The following is a 25801-nucleotide window of genomic DNA, read 5'->3' on the forward strand; positions in this document are numbered from 1 at the left end:
ATCTTCATTAAAAGCCAGTGGTAAAGGATGCAGCGAGACCACCCCACCTACATACGTGAAGCAGACAGATCTATGTGCAGTCGTATGAAAGACCACAAACATCAGTGAAGAATTGCCAATTTCGCTGTCAACATCACCAACTGGCAAAAAAGCAAACTGATGGACGCCATCTGAATCCACCGGACGAGACCTGAAATTAACAGGGATCAGAGCGTTTTCCTGGCCAGTGCTTGGTGCGTAGGGGACACTTTTTATAAGCTTCATGTTCACTGTAAATGTTTAACCATGCTGCTCCCAGTCATTGTACTTGCTTGACGCGTGTCTTCCTATCTCTATTTTCATAAGTGGCTTCTAATCAACGTATATCCTTTTCGTTGCGCAAACACTCTGTACTTACCAATTTATTACATGAACATACCGCTTAATCCCTGTGATCTCTGTACATCCAGCTCACCGGCCTCTTTGTTTGTAGATTATATTCACCTGAAGAAGGGGCAGAATTAGCTCAAAACATCGTCTTACGCATAATAAAGAAGTCATTAACTTATACCATGCGTTGTTGTGTTACCCTAAAGCCACTTTTGATCTTCCCCATACACCCGTGTATCTACCATGTTCGGATACAAGACAACAAAAATGACCTAGTTTTTGGACCCCACCACCGTCTACACGTAACGGCACAGCAGATAAGAAGGCATGTTAATCTATTAACATAGCGGTACTTCGACCCAACCCGCTATTCAGGGTGTTGCCAAATAAGGCATAGGTTCGCCGTATTATATACCGTGAGTCGAATCAATAGGCTATATTTATAAACACTGTCTGAAGTTACACGAAGTGTCGTCAGTAATCTCAGTGGCGCACTGAGGGTAGGACGTACGGCACAAGGGTGTGTGGCCGTGGTTGAGGTGCACGTGAACCAGAGTAATGTGAGCAATGAAGATCCTCCATTCACCCCTCGTGTGCTACCTCCTGGCTCTATCCCCGATTCTCGGATTACGCTGTGAGTTGGATTGTGAGGTAAGTTGACATGCTATGGCACTTGAGGTGTGTTAAGGCATCATGAATAATATCGCTGCGTATGAGCTTATCTTAAGCTATAGGAATGTCGTGTTGTGTGAACTAGTTTCTGTCCTGTGTCTGCAAGTCCGAGGTGGTTAACGGAATAACCTTATCTTCAACAGACTCAGAAGTGGTAAAAGGAAATAGTGGCAGTATTCATAGTTGTAGCAGTAAGTAATGTTTAGTGGTAGTAATAATAATATTAGTAATAGTGAGTGAGTGAGTGAGTGAGCATGTAACATCACATCGACAGTATAGCAACAATAATCATAGTAGTAGTAGTAGCTGAAGTCGTCGTCACAGCAGTAGGAGTAACAGTAGTAGCAGCAGCAAGTAGTGATAGTAGTGGTCTACGTCGTCGTCGTCGTCGTAGTAGTAGTAGTAATAGTAGTAGGATACAAGCCCTCTCTGTTTATAACAAACACAACAACGTTTCAGTTCTCGTATATTTACACTAACACCCGCTCCCATCCTTAGTCCGAGACGAATTCCGTCCATATTAACAAGGTTATTCGTGTATTCACTGGCAATGTCAGGTTATGTGGCATTCTCACTTCTCACCTATTAAACTGCTCTGATATACCAAACAAACAATTAAACAAATGCCACATATTTGTACTTCTGCAGTTTTAAACGAACCGTTTATGAACATTTGACAACGCGACAGTTCGTGATCTAGTTCGTCATTCACCTTAACCTAAGATGTACGTCTGTATGTGTTGTCAAGTGTCTTGATGCTGTGACACATTTCATTCTCAAAGCCTTACTTGCCTGGATTTGCATCGGTTGTCAGGACGGTAGGGTAGCGTACTGGTTAAAGCGTTCCCTCATCACGTCGAAGACCGGGTTCGATTCCCCACATGGGCACAATGTGTGAAGCACATTCCTGGTGTCCCCCGCCGTGTTGTTGCTAGAATATTGTTGAAGGCGGCGTAAAACACAACTCACTTAACTATTCCAGCAATGAAGGTGACACTAGAAATGGATTTCACATATTATACCCATGTTGGGAAACCGGGTCTCAAGAGCAACTGTAACTTGTACTTGTAACAGCTGTTCAAATCTAATGACATCACTGGCAAGCCTAACGCTTTATTCTTAATACCTAATCGTAATAGGAACAAAGATCTCCTTTTAAACTGAAAATATGGAAAACATTCAGCATTAAACCTGAGGAAAAACCAGACTTGATGCATGAAGGGCTGTATGAATACAGCCAGGGATGGTCAGAAGGTCAGTTTTGTCCAAGGACTGTGTGGACGGTGGGTTAGTGGTTAAAGCGTTCGCCTGTCATACCGAAGTCAGAGGCTCGATTCCCTTCATTGGCACATTTGTGGTATCACCCGCCGTGATATTGCTAGAATATTGCTAAAAGCCGAGAAAAAATAAATTCACTCACTCGTGAGAACCGATGAGAGTGAGTGAGTTTTTACGCCGCTCACTCACTTTGAGGACAGTGAGGCAGACTGTTCTAAACTAACACAGCCAACGTTACATTTTGAAACGGTGTTAGGTCTAGAGTAGTGTTTGAAGAGAGACCTGTTCAGGGTGAAACGGAAGTGTAAATATCACCACTTCTTTATTTGCTACAAAGATAACAGTTAAGGTATTCAGCGTCGTGCTTACATGCCGTATGCACCTGTACATTATGGAGCCAGCCTGAATAGGACCGATTCAAATATTGGCTTTAGGGGCGTAACTGAAAGGGTTTCTTCCTATAGTGTTATTCAACGCTACTCTCAGAGTTACACATTCACCCTACTGCTAAAACATTAAGGAAAAGGTAACAGAGTTTACTGAACGGCCGGTATGACGTAAACTTTTGGCCGGCGTTTGCAATTGCGGCAGCATAGTATATGATAGCATGGGATGACATGGCACGACATGACATGGCATGGCATGGCATGACATGGCATGGCATATGTCGCAGCAGTAATTAATACATACATGCATACATACACCGTTCGTGTATTGCATCATGGAGGCAACGGATTTGGTTGGTGCAGGCCATCTCAGCTCAGCTGTGTAGATCGATGCTCATGATTTCAATCACGGATTACCTGGTCTGAATATTGAGTGCGGCTGAAAACAAAGGAACAAACGACCTTGTCGATCTCCGATGTGGTGCAGTTGCGTGCCTGGAAGGCAGATTTTGTTGTTCACTTTCGTGTCATAACAAAAGATGTTAAAATATGCTACTTGTTGTTACAATGCCTATCGCTCTGTGTCAGTGGGATATAAAAAGGACTGGTCGTTTTTTTAGTCAGTGTTATGTGTCTGAGTGAAGTAGACATGGCGTGTCGGTGGGTCAGTATTATAAACTTCGTACTAGTCCAAACTGGTACGCGCAGACGCGCAGACGCGCAGACGCACCTGTATCCATTTGAACGCTGTGTTAAACACCATTTTCCCTTGCCTTACTTCCCCGCTTATAGTGTTTTATTCATACAGTCAAACGACGGTGTTTTCTCCGCCAGACAGGTCATACATACCATCCATGGTTGTAATGGAGACACAATATCGTCGGCCATGACTTTATTGGCAGGCACATGTTTTTGCGTCGCCAGGGTACCTAGTCGTCGAGGACAACAACGATCAATGCCTGACCCCATTAGTCACCCATGCATGTAGACACAAAGGTTTATACGCAACCCAGAACTGAATACCTTTCATACTGGGTAGCTGAGATAAGTCTAAGGGGGCCGCTGAGGTAGCCTAATAGTTTAAACATTCGAACGAAGACACGGGTTCGATTCCCCACATGAGTACATTGTTTGAAACCCATTTCTGATGTCCCCGTCGTGATGTCGCTCGAATGTTGCTAAAAGCGGCGTAAAACCATACTCACTCACTCACTGTTGGAGTTGGCTCAATCCCGTCAGCTCTGTTACCGAGACGACTTTGCATCAGTCTGCCTTGCTACTTTGATTGCTGGCTATGTATTTGGTTAAACCCACAGGCATGTGCAACGTTCTACTTAATACCTGTGTTTTCTCCCATTTGGACGACTTTGCTCTCAGTCAGCTACAGACATCACCGAGCTTGTCTAGGAACCCATGCCTACGAGAGCCCGGTGGTCGAGTAAAGTACATACTTTATTTCTTACACCGCGGTTGATGAAGAATTTCATGTGTCAACTGATGAAGCGGCCAATATGACGTTTTGGATTGAATGACATGTTGCCTGCGGCTGAAATAAGCCAGCGTACTTTCAAATTTTGTACTGATGATCTACCGATTTTCTTGATTGATTTGATATCTAGATTGGTTGCTACCATCTCAGATTTGACTTTTGACCTGACGTTTTTCAAATAGTTTGCCATAACGTGCTACGTGTGTTGTTGATGTTTTGGACACGGAGTGGTTTTCCAGGTATAGTTGGTCTTTTCAGGGTTGCAATCCTGCAATGAACTGCTACAAAATATATGCAGAATCAGGTTTTAATCTAAGTATCCGTATTTATGTTTGTCTATTTATCCATATGTATGTGCAAGTGTTCTTGGATGCTGTAATTCGCCTCACAAAGAAACCTGTGACCGTGTGTTCGAACCTATCTCTGTGACTGTGTTTCTCACGTCACTTCTCGCTTTTCTTATGCATCCAAGTCATAAATCGCACTAATGCGGGCATAAGGTTTAGTGCGGCGTTATACCAAACTCAAGATACCAAAAGTAACAATTAAAGCAGATACAAACAAACAAATGAAAAGTCAACATCTACCGCTGACAAGATCACGTTGCCATGGCGTCATTTTACGTGACGTTCTGATAAATCATTTTCACGTCGTCACAATGTTGAAGTGATTTGGTGCTATTTTACGTTGTCTTAACATTCTGTGTAAGTTATTAGTTAAACAGCCAGCAGTAAACAGTGCAGAAGAAATATAGCAGAAGTGCACTTCAATGTTTATTCGCCAATTTGCTTAAAAAATCTGTCGTTCATAGACTATGAAAATGTTGGCCATGCATACTGCAGTCTGCGTGAACGAGGTAGGAGGGGCATAAAGGCTTCATATCACCGTTATATCATGTCTGATATAATCGTGTAGCATGCGATACAAGCACTATTTACTATGTCCTTTCACAAAACATGCAATGAAGTGTATACAGTCGACTTCACAGATGGTGTAAACCTATAGCGGAAACTGTCACCCGAAGCTCTTGTACTAAAAGGTTCTTGCACAGGCAAACTGTAGCGCAAATGGGGTCTAATATACCACGAGTTAGTTAAAATGTTGAATAAAAAATCCGTTTGAGTAATTATTCAACATGGGGTTGGAAATGTGAGCGCACAACTCAGTGAAGAAATGGATGTATACCTTTCATGGTGGCGATATTTTATTTTGACATGAAAAATATTTTTCGAACCAAAGCGAGGAAAGTACGTTGTTGACCTTTGCTCGCTTCGTTCGCATGTCAGAAGACTGGTCATTTTCTCAATGCTGTTAAAAATATAAAATGCAATTCGATATTCAATACAGCGCGACACTGTAAAGGCAACCTGCCTTGCGCCTTCAACCCTTTGATTGTCCCGTGTGTCCAACCCGCTTTGCAACACGAAGAGCACATACATAAGAGGGGCCATCAAAACGTTTTGAGCTTAATTATTTCTGATATATTAAGTACTAAGTCCCATGGGATACTCTTACTACTGTCAATCGCTACTCAGTGTGCTTCGCCTGGTGGCCCTCGAGGTCCAAAATCTTTATGAATCACCTGCGTTCTTATCCATTTCTGCCATTTCACTAGAGATACATGTGATTAGATGTCACGTGACCGGAAACTTGCGACAAGTGGTTGTCACTGTTACGTTTATGTGAATGACAAAAACCATTCTACAATATCATTTAGTTATTTTCATTATGCGCTTGTCAAGAATATTTTTGGCTTAGGCTCAAAACCTGTTGACAGCCCTCGTACTTTAGACCGTCAGTCTACTCATGATGACAATATCGAGTTTACATTGGTTATCAAGGGTTGAACTGACCCAGCCAGTGTCAGAAAAGCACGTGTTGCCCTGGGAGACCAGATACAGTTCAAACCTCCTTAATACTGGCTTCAGTAGTGCTAGGCCACGTGAACATTTGTACTAAATTATAAATGTTGCTCTTAAAAGCCGCAGTTAAAGACATTCTACATATTCAAGGGAATGACCATGAGCCGTATTCTCCTGGTTACGACCAATGTCGGCTCTAAGAGTCAGCTCAGAGTTTCCTAGGAGTTACTCTCAGAGCTATTATAACTACACTTTTAAGTGTAACTCTTAGCTGAGAGTTACCCTCAGAGCCATTATAACTACACTTTTAAGTGTAACTCTTAGCTGAGAGTTACCCTCAGAGCCATTATAACTACACTTTTAAGTGTAACTCTTAGCTAAGAGTTACTCTTAGAACCATGATTATAACTACACTTTTAAGTGGAACTATTAGCTAAGAATTGTCTTAGCGACATAAAGGTATTCTTAAGAAATTTCTGAGATTATTTTATAATACGACCCCAGATAATACTCGTGAAGATATGGATCAGAACTGATCTTCAGTGGCCCATGCTTGTCGTAAGAGGCGATTAACGTGGTCGGATGGTCAAATTTGCTGACTTGGTTGAAACTTGTCATCGTATCCCACTTGCGTAGATAGATGCTTATAGTGCTGATCACTGGATTGTCTGGCCCAGTTATTATTGATAATATTTAACGCTGCAATATTGTGTGCGGCGTTAAAGAACAAACTACTCAAACCTGATCCTATAAGGGCGTGAACCATGAAGCAGACTTTAATCTGACTGCTAAACTGCAATACGTATTGTGAAACCCTCTTGATCTTATCTCCCACACTTCATATGGCTGTTAAAAAGCGGTCACTGAGTGCTCAATCTGAGCTCCGATCAGTGCCAAAGCGAGGCTAGTAGATGTGGAAAGAACTTTGTACCCTATAGTTATGTTATAGTGTGTTTTGGGCGCACGTTTGGGTATGTATACGAAGTAGTGAAATTGCAGTGTGACGTGTTTGGGCATATGCGCATTGGTCATTTGTACGTCTGATCTTCAAGTCTTCAAGTATCGTTAGATGTCATGTATTACAGATATCATCTCAAATAGTTCCAGACTTAAAGCAAGCAAACAAACAAACAAATAATATCATGTACATGTTTTAATCCGAGACTTCTACAGTAACACCCGCCATGCATTATTCGTGTCACACACTTATCTGCTAATCAGCACATCCACACAATGAGATAGGTCGATCGTGTCGACATGTGCATGTCTCAGGTAGAAATGGCGTCATGGGAAAACCCGTCTTCAGTGCTTAACAAATACTTCACGCTCTACTTGCAATGTACAACAGAAATTAGACTAGAATACTGTATCTGGTTCAAACTTGCTGTGATCCCAGTCAATATTACTGGAAATACCCCATCACACAACACTGTGGGAAACTATCCTGTACAAACAACAGATCAATGACGTGACACCGGATAATCACGTATACATCGCGTCGAACGTTCAGTGCGATAGTACTATTCGAAATCAGTTATTATACAATTAACATATTGACATTGTGTTCATCTTCCACTGGGGTCACATAGTGGACCTATTCTGTATCAGTCAACTGAGACTGGAAATACACTGCGACATTGGAAAAGTATACATGCGAACTGTTTGAACCCTCATTAGGGTCAGTTGTTCTCTTGCTGATTCTTATCCATAAGAAATTGTTTGTATTATTAATGGGTGAAGTTGTTATTGGGTTGTGGTTGAACGGTTTAACCAGTCACGCGTGAATCATGTAGTTAGTTTAGTTTTTAACTAGGCGTTTAATACGTAGCTATTGCTATGCTCGTTGTAGCAGTGTGGTAGCCCAGTGGTTAAAGCGTTCATTCGTCACTCCCAAGTACCGGGTTTGATCCCCCACAATGTGTGAAGCCCATTTCTTGTTTTGCCTGTCGTGATATTGCTTGAATATTGTTAAAAATGGGAGTAAAACTAAACACGATCACTCACTCACTATGCTCGTGGTTTCAGCTCCTAAGGCATCAACCCGTGATGATCCGGAATAGAATAGGCCTTCAGCAACCAATGCTATAAAAGGCGACTATGCTTGTTGTAAGAGGCGACTAACGGGATCGGGTGGTCAGACTCGCTGACTTGGGTGACACACGCCATCAGTTCCAATTGCGCAGATCGATGCTCATGTTGTTGATCACTGGATTCTCTGGTCCAGACTCCATTATTTACAGAACGCTGCCATGTAGCTGGAATACTGCTGAGTGCGGCGTAAAATCAAACTCTCTCACTCTCTCCTAAGACATCAAGTATATTTCGATGGGAAGTTTCATACGATAACTGAATCAAGAACCGACTTAAGTTCTTAATGATTTTTGTTTGATAATGTGTTTTCAGTCAGTGATGCCCGACATACAGGGGCATCGGGGTAGCCTTCACACCGAAGGCTTGGGTTCGATTCCCGACATGGGCAATGTGTACAATGAGTGATGCCCATTTCTAGTGTTCCCCGCCATGATATTGTTGTAATAGTTTATTATAACGTCACACACACACACCAAAATAGGAAAATAAACTTCCCAAACTGCTACAAAATGCCCTAAAACCAAAACAAACGCTCTGTAACGGAAAACTAATCGGTTGAAATGGAAACTCCCTCAGCCACACACACCTAGATATTTATATTCAGAGCAATGACAAATATTCATATCGACACTAGTGAAACTGTGAATTGATCTAGGGGTAGAGATATGTCTGCAGTGCATAATATTTGAATTATCTTTATGTATGGTGAGTTTCCACTTTGTTGTCCAGGAGTATAGCCTAAGAGTCGTTGTAGTTGTTTTCGTCAGGAGCTGTTAACACAATGTCGCCGGAAATGGTTTGGTTTGGTCTATATATATATATATGAGACCCGTGACGACCCGGGTTAAAGCAATTGGCCTTCAGTAACCCATGCTTGTCCTCAGAGGCAACTAACAGGATCGGGTGGTCAGGCTGGCTGGCTTGGTTGGCACATGTCATCGGCCCCAGTTATGCTATAGATGCTCATGCTGTTATCTGCTCCAGACTCGATTATTTACAGACCGCCAAGAATATTGCTGAGTGCGGCGTAAAACCAAACTCACTAACTGACTATGTTTAATGAGTTTTAGCAATATTCCAGCAATATCCAGGCTGGTGACACCAGAAATAGGCAGCAGATGTTATAGTAGATAGGTAAATCGCATCGGTATGGCAGCGGCCTGAACCTCAGAAATCAAAATATCAAGCGGCCATTTTGTATCTGACTCATTTAGACCTTGCTTACCTGGAGTTGTAAGGGATCTGTAGTGTTCATGGTACATAATAAATCGCACATGTTTAAGTGTAAGATACACAGAGAGTAAACGTTGCAAATCTGACTCCATAATTTTTGTGTTAAAGTATTATTTTTTTAAAAAAAATATTAAACATATACTCAGACCCGGAATACCCTGACGGGAGATATCCAAATTCACATCGACGTGTATGACAATAAAACCTGCCTAGGTGTGTTTTAAACATATAGATAAAAAAGCCAATAAACAAAAACAAACAAACACCTCAAGTGTCAAGGAAGTCCGTCAACTGGTTGTTGTATCGATCTTTCAAGCCAGGCGGGATTGAGGATCAGAGGGTGGGGTTAAGTTAAACTCGAAAATGGAGTATTTTAATTATTTAGTCTGTTATTGTTAGGATCATGTAAGAGAAAAAGTCTGTCACATTTAGTCTATTATATGCTGCAATATCTTCACATGATTTTTGAAAAGTATGTTCAGAATTCTGACAGGGACTTAAGGTTAATGTTTATCAAATGTCACATATTTCTGACCGCATTGTGTTGGTATGGTGCTTTATATAATTATGTTATTGAAGTTCAGTTTATTCTCAGAGTCGCGGTAGCAGCGGTACAAGAGTATAACTGTACAGGGGGATACAGGAAACAGTACAAAAATCTCAAGTGACCAGAACACTTTATATGTGCGAGATTAGACTAACGACATGTCCCTGAAATGAACATATTTTATAGGTTTTTAGTGAAAATAAAATTTAATGAAAAAGAGCCCCGAGAAGCTGTGGAAATCTAAAACTTGCCAGATTGCGTGGGCTTTCTTAGGTATATTTCATGCAAGGTTTGTATGACAGACTAGTGCAAGACACAATGTACAATAAAGACATTCGAGGTGGACTTATATTTTATTCATATTTGGCCACATGAAATACACTTTTGGAATATAAAATTGTTGGAGATATGCCCCACACGTGAAACCACAGTGTTTGTGAAACAGATTGACGCAAATGACCTGGGCATATCACTGAATGGATATTTGCCTTTAATGAAGGATAGCATAAGATAAAACAAATATCCCACCCTCGTCAGGTTGATCTTCAGATCGGGGATTCCCTGAAACCTGTCCAGTGATAAGAAAACCAGTCCGCGTTGTTCACGTAACATACAGCCAAAGTGACATAAAATTGAGCTAACGCCAACAGGATTTAGTCATTCTCCATCGTTTGGGTTATGCGCTGTGCAACATTGGTGTGACAGAAGCAACCCAAAGTAAAGCCCAGATTGTTTTCACGTGACTGTCAAGGTCGGAGAAAGGATGATATGGTAGCCAGGTCGTTGAAGCGTTCGCTCGTATAGACTTGGTTTCGTTATTCCATTTTGGCACAGTGTGTGAAGATTGTTTCCGGTGTCCTCCGCCGAGATACCACTGGAAGATTGCTAAAAGCGGCGTTGAACCAACTTAATCACTGTTCGAAGAAAACGGGGCATTTGGTGCACAGAACGTAACTGCTTGCTTTGTGTATATTCTTGTTGTTCATGAATAGCATTATTTGTTGATGTGTTGAATTATGTCATCTACAAATGAAAACAATTTGTCAAGTCTAAATCTGATTGTTGCTAGCTTTGAAAAGTACATATGGATATCTGCTTTAACTAAAAGCGCAAATACTAAATCATTTATCGTCGTTTGTTTATATTAATGAAAAGATATGAACGATTTGTTGTCGTTAATGATAAATGTATGAACAAAAACGTGAATGGTAACAAAAGTAAACATTATGGTTTATACAAATAGACATCTAATTATTGAAGTGAATGAATTGGATATAATTCGTTTTCAGTGATACATCACTTGAATATAAACTACAGAAATTGCTTGTTGGATTGCATTCAGTCAAGCACACTTGTCAATGTGCCCGTGAATGCCAGGTCCGTTTGCAGTTGATATTTTAACACACATGTCGATCAGAAACATGTTTTCATTATATATGAGGATGGATACGAATATTGAAAACTGTATGAATGTTTGTCATACATATGAGGCATCAGACAAAAAGATGGCAGCATAAAAATTGGATGAAAATATTACAAGTCATTTTAAACACCCATACTCGCGTGTTGCCACATTGCACAGCAAAGAAATACATAAAATGTAAACTCTATAATGATTACATGCTTAGGCCAAAAGGAACCAGCTTGTTTGTAGAACATACCAACGTGAAAACATGCTCCCCCGTGGAGAAAAATAATGATATCGCCCCCATTAGCTGCGCAAACAGATAGATGAACTGGTTCTCTACTAGCGTGATGGAAGTGCGTTTACCGAGGGCGTACTACTCTGTACACGAGCAAATATGGCAACTGATAAAAGAAAATGAGCTGAATTTTATGCAGTTCAGCAAGTTTTTAAAATTCCTCCTTTGTTTAATGTTTTGTCTATTTATTTGTTCCTGCAAAAATTTGTAACACTAATCTAAACTGGATATTTTTTAGTTTTTAAACAACATTTTGAAATGATTTCCATGTGGTGAAAGTTATTTGGATATCAGTGAGCGAGTTGAGATTTACTCCGCACTCAGCAATATTTCTGCTATATGGCGATGGTCTGTAAATACTTGAGTCTGGGCCAAACAGTCCAGTGATGAACAGCATGAGCATCGATCTACGTTTTTTCATCTGATGGTCAGCAAGTCTGACCATTAGATCCCGTTAGTCGCCTCTTACGGCAAGCATTGATTACTGAAGATCAATTCTAACCCGGATCTTCACGGGTCTGTTTGGATATCAACTTCTCGTCGGTGATTTTGAGCAAGGGTAATTGGTCTGATAAGGACATGGGTGAGAAACGATATTGGCAACCACATGATCTTCCTTCAAATGTGCCTCCTTCCCCACCCCCCAACCCGTCCCCCCCCAAAAAAAAAAAAAAAAAAAAAAATTTTCTTAAATTTCTTGAATTAACTTTTTAAAACAAATTTACAACAAACGCGTGGTAGATTGCTTTTTAGTTATTAGTGTGTGGAGTTTCTGTAGTTGTAATATAAATGTTTTGAATGTTTTGAAACTGCATGCTGTCTGCGTCCAGGCTTCACATTTTCAGTCGAGTAACCTCTCGTCTATAAATTACTTTTAAACGTTTAGGGTGAACTGAGCTGTGTTTTGTGAGCGGATGTCTCAACTATTAAAAACAAAATTTACAATCACCTGTCATTCTTGTGATTGTTACTAATTTTATTCATATGAATTGTACTTGTAAGCGGAGAGAACAAAGCTTTTATCGACACTTCAACAGAGCTTCAAGAAGACGTCCCTTGTGTGGCTAGACATGCCATAAAACACAATGACAACATGTCATCGATCTCCCCGACATAAAGAACGTGATTTGTCAGACATGTTTTTTTTCCAGGTCTATCTACTCATTCATACTCCACAGAGAGACGAAAGTTTAAAATGAATTTTTAATTGACTTTACACTGAAAACAATCCCAAAAATAGATTGCGTATAAGGATAAATAAAAGGACACATTGATATATCACTAAAATATACATTATTAGTATTAGTATAAATAAGAATAATTCTCTATAGGATACACTGATATATCACCACTGAAATATATACATGTAAGCCACAGGGATACCATTTGTCAAAGGGTAAAACTTATACATAACCAAAGATAGTAAGATAAATTCTCGTTATTTTGGTTATCATTTAAAACCATCATATTTGAATATTTGCTACTACCAGTAAGGTCTGCACCCGAGGCAGCTCCTCTCAGGGTCGCGCTCCAAGCTCCCACACTCAACTGCTGCTCCACCGCGCACCACGGAGACGGCACCTGCAGTTACAAGTGTCCGGACATAGATAGCACTGTTTCTTTCTACTGAGGATTTATTTTCTTTTCCCCAAAACATTTACACATATTTTTGTGAATACTGGAGAAGATATTGGATTTTCAAAGTGACACGACATTTACAATTTGATAATGTATATCGAGAAACATGTTAAAGATATCGTGAACAGTGACCTCAGTGGTGCATTTACTGACGAAGCTGTTAACGCACTTTCCATTCTCCTGTTTGCCGACGAGGTTACAGTATTTGGGGACAGTGTCATAAATGTACAAAGGAAAATTGATATTTTAGAGATGTATTGCAAGAAATGGGGACTCTCTATAAACACCGATAAAACCAAGTTCGTGGTGTTTAAAAAAGGTGGCAAAGTATCAAAAAATGAAAAGTGGCACATTGGTAATGAGAGACTTGAACCTTGAGACTTGAATTACTATAAATATCTGGGATTAACTTTGTCGTGTAGAAACATGTTTTCTAAAGCTTGCAATGTCTCATCACAGCAAGCGGAAAGGGCACTGTATCCAATCAAGAAATATATCTGTACCTATAAATCAGTACTTCTAAACATTGCTTTTGAAGTATTTGATGGAAAAATCAACCTATCAGCCTATCCTATTGTATGGGCCAGAAATCGGAGGGACAGTGTATCGACAATACATAGAAAAGGTCCATTCAATTTTTTGCAAATTTGTCTTACGAACTGGGTACAGCTCACCCACAAAAGCTATCTTAGCTGAGTGTGGACGATATCCACTGCATGTAAATTATAAAGCTAGAGTAATATCGTATTGGTTACGGTTGCTCAGACAACCTGTCTGACGAAATTGGAAAAGATCGTACCTCATGTTAAAACGTCTAGATGATTCCTGGGATACTAACTGGGCCTCAGCAGAGCGAGAGCTATTGTTCCAGCATGGCCTGTCTTATGCTTGGTTTAACCACATCGCAGGCTATAATTAATTGTTCATTAGTATATTTAAGCAAAGATGTAAAGATATTTATTATCAAGAGTGGCCAGCGCCTGTGGCTGCTTCCAATTACTTGCAGACTTATTCAACATATAAACTTGATATAATGGCGGAAACCTACCTACGAGTATTACCTTCTGTTCATTTGCACTGACGAAATTCGGATGTGGCATCGCTGGTCTTAACATGCAGTTATACCGAAGACAAACAAATGTGCAGATATTGCAATTGCCACGTGTCACCATAGTCTCAACAAGATAGAAAACGAATACCATGTATTACTAGAATGCCCACTGTATGACGATGAACGAAGAAAATATCTACCGTGTTATTATTACACCAACCCAAATCCCCATAAGTTTATAGCTCTTTTGAATTCTAAATCAGCTTATATACTAGTGCGTTTAGCTGTTTATTGTACGAAAATATCGCAGTAACGTACCGTTAATGTATAACTCAATATCTAGGCGCTCCGGATTCTATACTATTATGAATGTCGATGTACTATTGGCCTCATGGCCATTCATACAATAAAATCTTCCGTCTGTCCGTCTGTCTGTCTGTCTGTCTGAGTCTGTCTGGTTGTCTGTCTAATGTCTGCATCAACTGTCTTGTTAAAATATCTTTACCTTTGCAAGATCATCAGACGAAAGAAGATTAGAATATTTGGTAATAGGCAGCCTTACACAATGTAGTTGCTTGTTGTTGTACGCGTCACACAGCAATGTTGTATAGTCTGTTGATAACTGAGACAATAGAGTGATTGATGTCATGAGCACCGACAAACCAAGTCAGCAAGTTGACCATCCGATCCCATTAGTCGTGTCTCCTGACAAACATGGGTTGCTGAAGACCAATTCTAATCCGGATCTTGAAATTATGGATGGTTTAATTTAAACACCCATTAATATGTTTGCATATGCGTGATTATACATTCCATGTTACACAAATGAAACGTACTGCAATAACGATTTCACGTTGTAATTACGCCCGAGTGCGCAATATTAAGTCCAAAGTACAAGAGTCTCTCGCACCTGTCATGTATACAAAGTAACTGGAGAACGCAGGGTAAATACCTCTGTACAATACGCATACTTCGGTTGGGACCTTGAGTTTGAACAGTACACAACTGATAAGCCAGAGATAGACACAAACTGCCGGGGGTTCTGGGGCGGTGAGCTTTGAAGAGGGTCAAGGGTTGAAACATCGGAGGCAGACGGGTAACCTGGGTGACGATAGGGGGTCGAGGTGTGGGAACGGCTGTATGAGTTGTCTATGGTAGATTACAGCATTGAGAGTATCTCAAACAGACTGTTTGTTGCGTGTATCCCTTCTTGAAGCTTGCTTCGTGCAAAGAGACCCTGGCCAATACTACTGCGTTGTAATGATAACAGAATGGACTTGTGTTTAATGGCTTATCATGTTTGAATAACGTACATCTTATCTCGTCACTTCGTTAGCGTTCCAGCAATAGGGGTGTGCGTATCGAGCTGTAGATACACCACACCCCACCTCGGAGGTGTCTGTGTTGTATCAGGCCACTTAGAGATTGATTTGTGTTATCTCCGGCTGTTGTCAGTTTCAAAGAATTATAAATCGAAAACAGTGTAACAGATTACACTGGAGGAGCGCCAAATTATATTCCACTTATAATTTGTCAGTGTTCCGTGAGGTATTTCAAATTGGCGCTGTCGTGGCCTCCACTCTTCATTAAATAACTGTTCTGCATATCTTAAGCTGAAGACAGAAATTTAAATCACACTGTTTTATTTCAAATTATAATTTTAAGATAGCACTAAATATGAGTGTGTCTACGTGACGTGTTGCAGACATGATCAGGTTGAGTCAGTAATGGCGGCCTCGCTGGAGATCTGGAGAGCCGTGGTAATGGGCTTTCTCCAAACTGCCATGTAGAGAACCTACTACAGTGGTTGGATGATGGCAAGAATGTTTTCACCAACTGAATGACTTAACCATTCGAACTTCGTGACTCAATCTGTCAAACTATGGTGATTATATCAGACCTCCGCCAACTTACAAAAGATTAACCTTACTCTACGATATTCAGCTTTTACTAGTATATTATAACATGTATGGTAGCTGATTAGGGCCATCGCTTTCTCGCCTTAAAAAATGGATGGCCCTAATCAGCCACCATAAACATAGGATGCAATACAACTAATATTACACAGAAAGGTTGCACATTCATACTGCCGGAAATTTTACAGTCTTGTTTGATAGCGACTGAAAATGTAACAAACGTTAACTAATGTATTCGAGATGTGTATCACAGCCCTGTTACAGACCAGAATGTTTTGGTGTTTCAGTGACTGTCTTTTGCCTTTCCAGTTAGTCTTGAAAGTCTGGAAATGTATCCTTCTTTCATATTTACATTGGGAGAGGTCAAGCTAAGATTCTCCGGTTAGAAAGAAGACAATTATCCTCATGTCATGTGATGATTTTCTTTTGTTTGTGTCCTTGATAGACGGTCCTGATTTCAAGAAGAAACCCCTGGGTCACTGACAAACGAAAATGATACCTCTTTTTCTTTTCCTTTTAAAAGAAATAAATGCATTGTGGAAGCGAAGACGTTAATACATGGGAACCGGAAATGTCTTTTTTTCTGTTTTGAATGAAACCAAGCCTCACTTACAAACAATCTGATACTGTAAGCATACACACACCCGCTGACTTTCAGTTATCAGTTCATACAATCGACTCTCACTGCTTCCAAAAACATTATCACATGACAACAATTTTAATATTTAGCTTTGCAGTTATTCCTGTGACTGCTTCAAATGTTTAAAGGGTGTATTAATGGTGTCACAACTGGTTGGGTCTATTATTGTGAAGGGGTGCACCTTTGTCAGTTGAGTGTCAACATGTCCGAACCGCAGAGACAAGGTCGCCGTTCGACACCTCACTATCGGGAAATCGTCAGCAATGTCCAACCTTTATTTTTAAATAAGAAGCTACAGATGGTTTAACGTTTCCGATTCCGACTTTTAGGCAGCAAGCAACAGCAGTAACTGGCGTTTCCAGTGATATTTGGGTGTACAGAGTGAATCGGAGTGTGACAGTAACTCACATCTGTACGCAGTACAGTTAGTAGACCAAACTAGATAGACGTGACTGTATACACAATTCAGTTAAAACATGCACTGATTGTGTTTTTCAGGAGTGGTGTTTTCAAGTTCTGTAATGTATCCATGTATCCATGTTTCGCACGAACGCAACATTAGCATTCTCTGCTTCTCTATTTACTGAAGTTAGTTCGACCTGCCCTTTGACCTCCCGGGTCATTCATATTTACGATTCTTTCTGAAATAAAGCCAGATAAATTCCCTTTCGAATAAATCCAAAATTATCAAAATCGGTGCAGCATGTACCGAGTAGCGTTGCTTGGAAGTCGGGAAAAGACAACTTTTTCATTTGCACGCCAACGAAAATCATCGCCTATCGGAGATGAAATACTATCATTGTATGTATTTCATTTAAAAACGTCCGATCGGCGAAACACATGACCTTTTCACAAGATATTTCGCTTTCATTCTACCTCTCCAATGAAATAGGTTATTCTTTTACCTGCAATACGCGACTTTATTGGGAAATTAGCGGTATGGAGTGATCGAGTCCACCAATACGATAAGTAGCTCCACGAAATAAAATAATACTGGTATTTTATTTTTAACCATTCAGAGAGCAGCTCATCATTGGTGACAGCCTGTTGAACGTAAATTCATCCCTGAAATAATTATCATTTGGTTTAGAATCATATGGATGAAAATATGGTCTTCATTTTTACAACTAGGTACCTGTACATGTGTTTAAGTCGATTTGCCTATTGTTAAAGCGTCCGCGCTCCACGCACGCTTAAGACCCGGGTTCGATTCCCCTCGTGGGTCCAGTGTGTGAAGCCCATTTCTGGTGGATATTGCTGGAATATAGCTAAAGAGGCGGAAATACATACTCATTCAGGGCGGGCGGGTAATAGGTAACGCGCATACGCATGCACAGGTACGCACACACATGCGGACAACCTCATACAATATTCTTGATTCGTAATTTGGGTTACGAAGTCAGCTTGTCCAAGGAAAATCAAACATTCAGCTGTATGTATTGTTCGAATCCATTGAGAGGAAACCTGATGACGGTGGGCGAATACAACAATCCTTCTACAGCTGAGTGAGTGAATGTTCTTTTAAGCCGGGATGTATCAACTCCACCACAACGATCTGTACATAGTGAACTCTGAGCCAGAAAATAAGGATCATCTCACAAGGAATGTTCTATTTTTCATATTCTCTGATCATTCAATTGAAGTCGTTGGTTCGAATCCCAGATTGAGTCCGATTATAACCCTTGGTCTGTCGGTACCCGGGCCATGCTGGACAAGGAAATACATGTGCGCGACTTCAGCCGATTATACTGAAATACGATTTTACCTCACCCCATAAACTCCGGTTTGATTCACACTTCGTTGAGAACATTGGTGCGATCCTACTATTTTAGTCATTTCTGAAGAAATTTAGTGCTGACAATAAATGACAATTTATTTTGGTTGCAGGATGACGCTTGCGTGGAGACCATTACCAGGGTGTCCAAGAAAGGTACAGTCTGTTACAGTCTGTTACAGTCTTATGGTACTTTGTTATCGAGAAATGAGCTTCACATATTGTAGCCATGATCCCAGATCTTCAGCCAAGCCGAGTGAACACTTTAACCACAAGGCTACCCCACCACCCAAAGCTTTGTGATTAATGGAATCGTTTTCGTGTGGATAAAAATTCAGGACAGTGATTACAACTGAACTTATTTAAGGCGCTATCTAATTACAACCCAGTCAATACTGCAATGGCGAAAGTGCAAGATATATAAGTTTGGTATAAGCCAAATATTTCAGCTATATGGCGTTGGGCTGTATATACCCGGTCCAGACAATCCAGTGATCAACACCATGAACATCTATTGGGATACGATGACTTATCTAACCAAGTCAGCGCGTCTGACCACCCGATCCCGTTAGGTGCCTCTCACGTTATGACAAGCACGTGTGATGTAGACCAATTCTAACCCGGATCTTCACGGGTGCAAGAAATATAACGCTATGTTGACGACTGTGTACCTACTTGACCATTCGTTGTCTAAATCATTATATTTACTGTGTGATTTTTCCTCATAGCTAATATCAGTATGAGGAATTTGTGTGAATTTGTGCATGTATCTTATCACCCCTATTACCGATATCCATATTAGGGAATGGACGACTATTTGAGGTTGGTGGGGTGGGGGTTCTGTTATTTCATTGGTCAAACAAGATAAGGATATTTTCACATCCAGGAAAATATGTTCCATTGCTGGCGGTTTCAATATAACTTCCTTTTGAAAAATATATTGCTTAGACAAGGTCAATGATTTCAGCGCGCACTGTCTAAGAGTTTATGCAACACAGCACCTTCCTCATTCCTGTATTATGCATCAGTAACTCTGTATTTTCTATTGAGCCTTCAGTATTTACCGTACCGTGCCAAAGGACATCCATCTACCAACGACATGTTCACTTGAAGTTCTCCATCCTGTCATAGAATATACAGTAGAACTGGTCTTATGGTAACGAGGTCAGTTGGTTGTGAAGCACAATCCAGAACATCCGGATCAGAATTAGTCTTTAGCAACCCATGCTTGTCGGCTTGACTTACGGGATTGGTTGGTCAGACTCGCTGACTTTGTTGACACATGTCATCGTATCCCAACTGCGGAGATCGATGCCCGGAGTTTTTTGTTCAAGTTTTTTTTCCCTGTTACTCGGAAATCTATAACAGTATATGATCTGTTGGAGTGAATAAATTATGAGTAGAACACAGTGGTGAAACCACTTTGCAAGGTAGTTAGTCTTCAAGTTGTATCTAAACTGAATTACAGCCGATGTAGCTCATTTCTTTGAGTGGTATTTTAGAAGTTGGGAAGTGAGTGAGTGAGTTTAGTTTTACGCCACATTCAGCAATATTCCAGCCATATGGCGGGAGTCTGTAAATAACCATCGAGTCTTGACCAGACAATAAGCATCGATCTACGCAACTGGGAACCGATGACATGTGTCAACCAAGTCAGCAAGCCTGACCACCCGATCCCGTTTGTCTCCTCATGGGTAACGGAAGATCAATCTAACCCGGATCTTCACGAGTAAGGTGTGAAGTACAATTAAGAACAAACTTATGGATAAACAACATCTTGTACTGTACCGTTGTCACATTCCTGCCTGACGATGGTACAAGAATCTCATGAAAGAAGTTGTTATCCATGAAGTTTGGTCATTGCATAGCTCATTCCCTGACATTGTGAGTTCGCTCGACGTCAGCGTCAAATACGCCACCCACTGCCGTATTACTTTCTAATTGGTGTAGTTTCATTTGGAAGCCAGTGCGTGGGATTTAGTCCATTGTTTCAGTTACACGGTATGCCAGCTTGGCGGGTTAGAGATCCTGAGGTGATGCCGGTGTTAGGCGTTTATCACGGATGTCATGTTCAACAAACGCTTGAGATATTACCAGGGTGAATGTAAGATTCGAACTAGCTATCATAAGATTTCTGGCATGTCTTAGTGACGGAAGTTCGCAGACAGAGTTCTGCGCCTCGTCAGACTGCACATATGTCTTCTGAACAAGTCAAAGTGAATGTGTGAGTCAGTCATAACTGCTTTTAGCAGCAGTGCAGCAGTATCACTGCATATACACCACATGTGCGTTCCCCCACCCCATGTGAAATATGGAAATATGGAACGCGGATCGTCTTCGTGACGATGGAACGCGTTAACTGCTAGGCTATCCAACTGCCCAGGAGGATGCTGTGGGCAGCTCCCAATCCACCTAAACTATCGACACTGTGGGCAGTTCGTTTAACACGCTCTTTGCCCGTTCTGTTCGTCTGCCTGTTGTTTAAGACTGGACTCTAATAGGTAAGCTATATGGGACTGCCTGTAAGTAATCCAGTTCGGACCAGACAATCCAGTGACTGATATGAAAAGCATCATCCCACTCTGTTACAATTAAATGTTCCGACAACGTCACCGCTCCCGAACGTCCGACCCATTTAGCTCCCACGTAGGACAAGACCATAGATGCCTAGGCCTTGGGCTTATACCCTTTCAGTCCGCCAAACGACTGAATTTATCAGTATCGCTGGGTTCAATGCATCTCAAACACAGTTACTGTCGGAGGGAGACGGACCTCGAACGCAATTATGACTCTACGTAAACACCTCGTCAATCCGAACGTTTGGAAGTTCGGTTAATGGAGACTGCACTGTATTTTGTTTGTATTCCAGCGTGCCACAAACTAGCCAGGTCGCCGAGATGGTTGTCAAGAATCCCTCCCAAACAACATTTTACAGTCCACCAGAAAAGGACCTCCGTGGAGATTACTTTGACACGTGACAGGGAGCCAGGTATGTATGAACGCTGACTGAAATGTATGTGCAGGTTTCGTTTTACCCACCTCTCATTTTTAATAATCTCAATGTTACGGTATAACCCGGAATGAAATACAGCATTTCTTCCAGCCTTGTTGACTATATATGATTTAGGGGAATGTTTTCGTGTTTAATCAGTTTTGAAATTTATCATCATATGACAGATTCATGCTAGCACTTTATGTGAACTAATTTATTAAGTGTTCTTTGCTTAAAACGGCTTAAGGAATTCCTGAAATTGAGTGGCTTAGCCATTCATTCACAACCGGATCATCGCTTAGGAAATATGCACGGATGTCACTTTAAGACTTGGTGATCTAAGGCACTAGAAATCGATGTTCTGCGTTGCATGCCATGACCTTCAAGACTTCACTGGTCGATACCTGGTTAAAGCATTCGCTCGTAACGCCGACGACACGGTGTTACGACGTAATGAAAACGTAAATTGGAACACCTATGCTCGATTCTTCTCATGGGTAAAATATGTGAAGTCCATTTCTGGTGTCCCCTGCCGTCATGCTGCTGGAGTATTGCTCGAAGCGGCGCACTTACTCACTCACCTACTCACTCACTCACTCACTCACTCACTCACTCAATCTGAAGGCAGCAAGGTTTAATCACATACACGTCGACACGTCATTCCTCAAGCAAGATAAATGAAACCTTCCTCGGCGTCTTGACCCCAGTGTCCAAAACATACAGCCTTGCTCCAGCACTTCAAATATTTGTTTTGTAAATTCACTGACAATTATTGTTGTTCATAACTGCACATAATCTTGCAGGTTCGGTGCTGCTGCTGACAGTACCTGCACATGGAGGCCGGCAGTGCTTCAACATCACGACTCCTGGAAACCAGGTACTGCGTCACTGTTGCCAATAGTTGCCAGCCCATTGTTCCAGAGCTCATACTTCGATTCTGGTAGTAACGTCACTTTGAAACCGCTCGGGCGAAAAGATCTACAGTATCACAGTAACTATATACATCACGTCATATCTAACTATATACAATGCGTCAATGTTAAATAGACATTATACCTGACTCTGTTTTCCTACAGACGTACAGTATTAACGACGGCAAGGCGCGGACGAGGCTGAAATGTAGTGGGGTTCGAATCTCGAAGAAATGGAGGAGGATCAAGCTGTACGACCTCACGAATCGCAAAATTCTCGGTTCACAGCTTGTGGAAAAGAAACTGGAGACATTGAAACCTACACAAAGGCCTCCAGTCGAGAGACTTGAAAGTAAGTGCAGCGCGAGAGAGATCGGGTGCAATGTTTCAGTATATGAACACACACGTCTGATGTATGATGGGCGAGAGAAACAGCTTTAGCCAAGGTAGAGCCAAGATGGAGCGATAGCGCGAGACGCGAAAATATGCTTGTATCATTTGTATATTGCTTTCTTGTTTTTTCTTAAATGTGTGTTTTTGTGTTGTTTATGTGCGTGTGGTTGCTGTTTACATAACTCAGTTCGGAACACAGAAAACAACCACATAGTATAGGAGACATTAGCCTGTAACATGACGGTATACACCTGTTTCATCAAAGGGCCTAGTATATGATCACCGATGATTTGTTAAACTCTCTGCATTTGTTTGATTGTGTGTGATGTGTCATTAGTTGAATCAAGGCTTAACCAGTCTGAATTCCCTTCAGAGTCGACATGATGTTGATCTTTGAGTAACCTCTTCACGTGAAAATGTAAAGCGATCTACCTTTTTCAAATACCGTGTTTGATTTTAGATGTAATTAAATATTAATCTTAGGTCTAAGAAAATTAGTCAGTGGACGAAGTTTTACACATACGTTAGGAATAATCAAACTCACTCACTCAGTCACTCACTCAGTCACTCAGTCACTCAGTCACTCACTCACTCACTCACTCACTCACTCACTGACTGACTGTTGTAGATGGGTCCCGCCAGCCCCGGACTGCCACCTGTTCCTGTATGATCCCTGACGTTGTTTATCTGAAGCCCAAGTGTGTGTCCCCCGGCAACTACACCATGACTATCAGCTGGGTGCCTTTCTACAACAGCAGCGACCTGAGAATAGGCATCGTGCCCGAGGGTGATAGCGACGTGTTCGTGACGAATGGCCACCGGAAGCTACCGCGGTGGAAGGTGGGCGTGGTCTTATTCAAATGTGAAGTTATTTGGTTTTGTGACCTTGATCAAATTCTAAGATGTCTGTAGGTCTACTGGCGTCTGAGGTAAATATATCCATGTCTGTACGACATTGAACCATTGTGTTCACTGTAACGTCCGACGTGTCATTTCAGCTTTTGACTCAAAGACTTCAAGAAGACACATTTACGAACTTGGAACTGAAATCCGGATCAAAATACATTGGATTGGTAAGATATCTTCCTGAATTTCACAACTGTTCGATCCTTGACCCTGCTCTATTAAAGTATAGTTAAGAATATATGAAAGGTTGAAATTCAAAACTTAACACTTTGAGTTAGAGAATAGCCAACGGTGTTTTTCCAGAGTCTGACCCTTCACATTTACATCAACATAACTAACGTTTTCATCGTAACTTATGAACCGTCTCAGTGCAAGTCATACAAGAACGGACTTCCTTTTACAAAATTGTATACATCCGTGTGGTTCTATTCCAGGTTGGGTCCCTTGGGTGCAATTCGTGCATGCGCTACAAGGAGAGTGAAGCTTTGCGTGTGCAGTGCTCGAACAAAGGTAGGATTGAGTTTTCATTCAAGGTTACAGTGGCTTAGGGTAGTTTAGGTGATGAGCCACCTGTTATCGTGTCAGTTCTAATTCTGATTGTCTGGTGCCCAGGTGTCAGTTCTAATTCTGATTGTCTAGTGCCCAGTGTCAGTTCTAATCTCAATTGTCAGGTGCGCAAATGTCAGTTATATTCTCGGTCGTTTGGTGCACAGATAACAACAGACATACATTACAGTGACCGAAATGTTATGAGTTCTATCACCTTCCCAATAGAAGATTTACTTTCATTCTGGAGCGGCATGCCAACAGGTCGTTGGGAATCTGCTCAGGGGCAAGGAAGGTGGTGACATCTCAATTAACATTGACAAACTACCACTACATGTGCAATGTCAGTGTATCATGGCCAGAAGTGCAGTCCCTGTTGACATCTCTGTGTTCTGTGTCAGGTCCAGCACCGTCTGATCAGACACCTGTGACAGACATAAAGGCCACCATGTCTTCATCAAAGTCACCCATGATAGTCTATGCTGTTATTGGAGTCGGGGCCTTTGCGTTCATCGGAGTCCTGGCTCTGGGTGTGTTCTTACTGAAAATGCGACGTGAGTAGATATCTATTTGATTGTGGGGTAGCTACAGTAAACATGTTCTGTTCATCTTTTACCCTATACGTTTCGGGTAGATGAGTGAGTATGGTTTTACGCCGCTTGTAGCACCATTCCAGCATAACCATGGCGGCGGAACCCGAATTGTTCGGAGTTAATTGTCACTTGTAACTGTTAACTTACTGAACGAACATATTTAATTTTTTCCATGAGTTATAAGGGAAAGAATCCTTGAACGTGTACACTGCTGATCGATGTAATACAAATGAACATTTGAATCTGTTTCGTTGGATCGTTACAACTGGTAACCTTGCGGAAACGTGTTTATCTCTATGCCGATTGGTGTATAGAGGGATTTAAGGTGCAATCTGAATATTTTTCGATTTATGATTCATCATCAGCAAAGTAGAAAAATATTTTTTAAACTTTGACGAATAAATTTTAGATGAATTGCATTTATGAGAATTAAATGTGAACAGCAATACAAGAGCTTCCTTTCTGTGCGAATGCATAGGGCTTGACATATCCCAGTACCTCGGTTACATGTTGACGGTGATCCTTGAAATCAAGTTAATATCACTTTAAACATTGAACATCTGAACATATTTCATGTCAGTGAATTACCGAATTCTTAGCTTAATTATATCCGGGTATCCGTGACGATCCGGTGTAGAATTAGTCTTGAACAACCCGTGCTTGTCGTGAGAGGAAACAAATGGGATCGGGTGGTCAGGCTCAGAGACTTGGTGCATTGTTAAGTAACACACAAACAAACAGGAACTTCATGGCCGGTGTAAACATGGTGTATCTAGTCTTATTTGTTAGGCTGAAACGGTATGTATGACTA

General features: G+C 41.1%; 1 protein-coding gene across 1 annotated transcript in view; it reads left to right on the top strand.

Moving 5' to 3' along the window:
• Positions 1-838: 838 nt before the first annotated feature.
• LOC137297137 (uncharacterized) overlaps positions 839-25801 on the top strand; it is a 30963-nt gene continuing 6000 nt past the window's right edge. Inside the window, exons 1-9 of the mRNA XM_067829149.1 lie at positions 839-1020; positions 18763-18805; positions 21519-21638; positions 22445-22518; positions 22718-22904; positions 23574-23785; positions 23944-24018; positions 24286-24361; positions 24799-24951. Coding sequence (XP_067685250.1) covers positions 937-1020; positions 18763-18805; positions 21519-21638; positions 22445-22518; positions 22718-22904; positions 23574-23785; positions 23944-24018; positions 24286-24361; positions 24799-24951 — 1024 coding nt within the window. The 5' untranslated portion in view covers positions 839-936. The remainder of the gene's footprint in view (positions 1021-18762; positions 18806-21518; positions 21639-22444; positions 22519-22717; positions 22905-23573; positions 23786-23943; positions 24019-24285; positions 24362-24798; positions 24952-25801) is intronic.

This window comes from Haliotis asinina, chromosome 9 (genome assembly GCF_037392515.1).
Source record: "Haliotis asinina isolate JCU_RB_2024 chromosome 9, JCU_Hal_asi_v2, whole genome shotgun sequence".
Classification (NCBI taxonomy): domain Eukaryota; kingdom Metazoa; phylum Mollusca; class Gastropoda; order Lepetellida; family Haliotidae; genus Haliotis; species Haliotis asinina.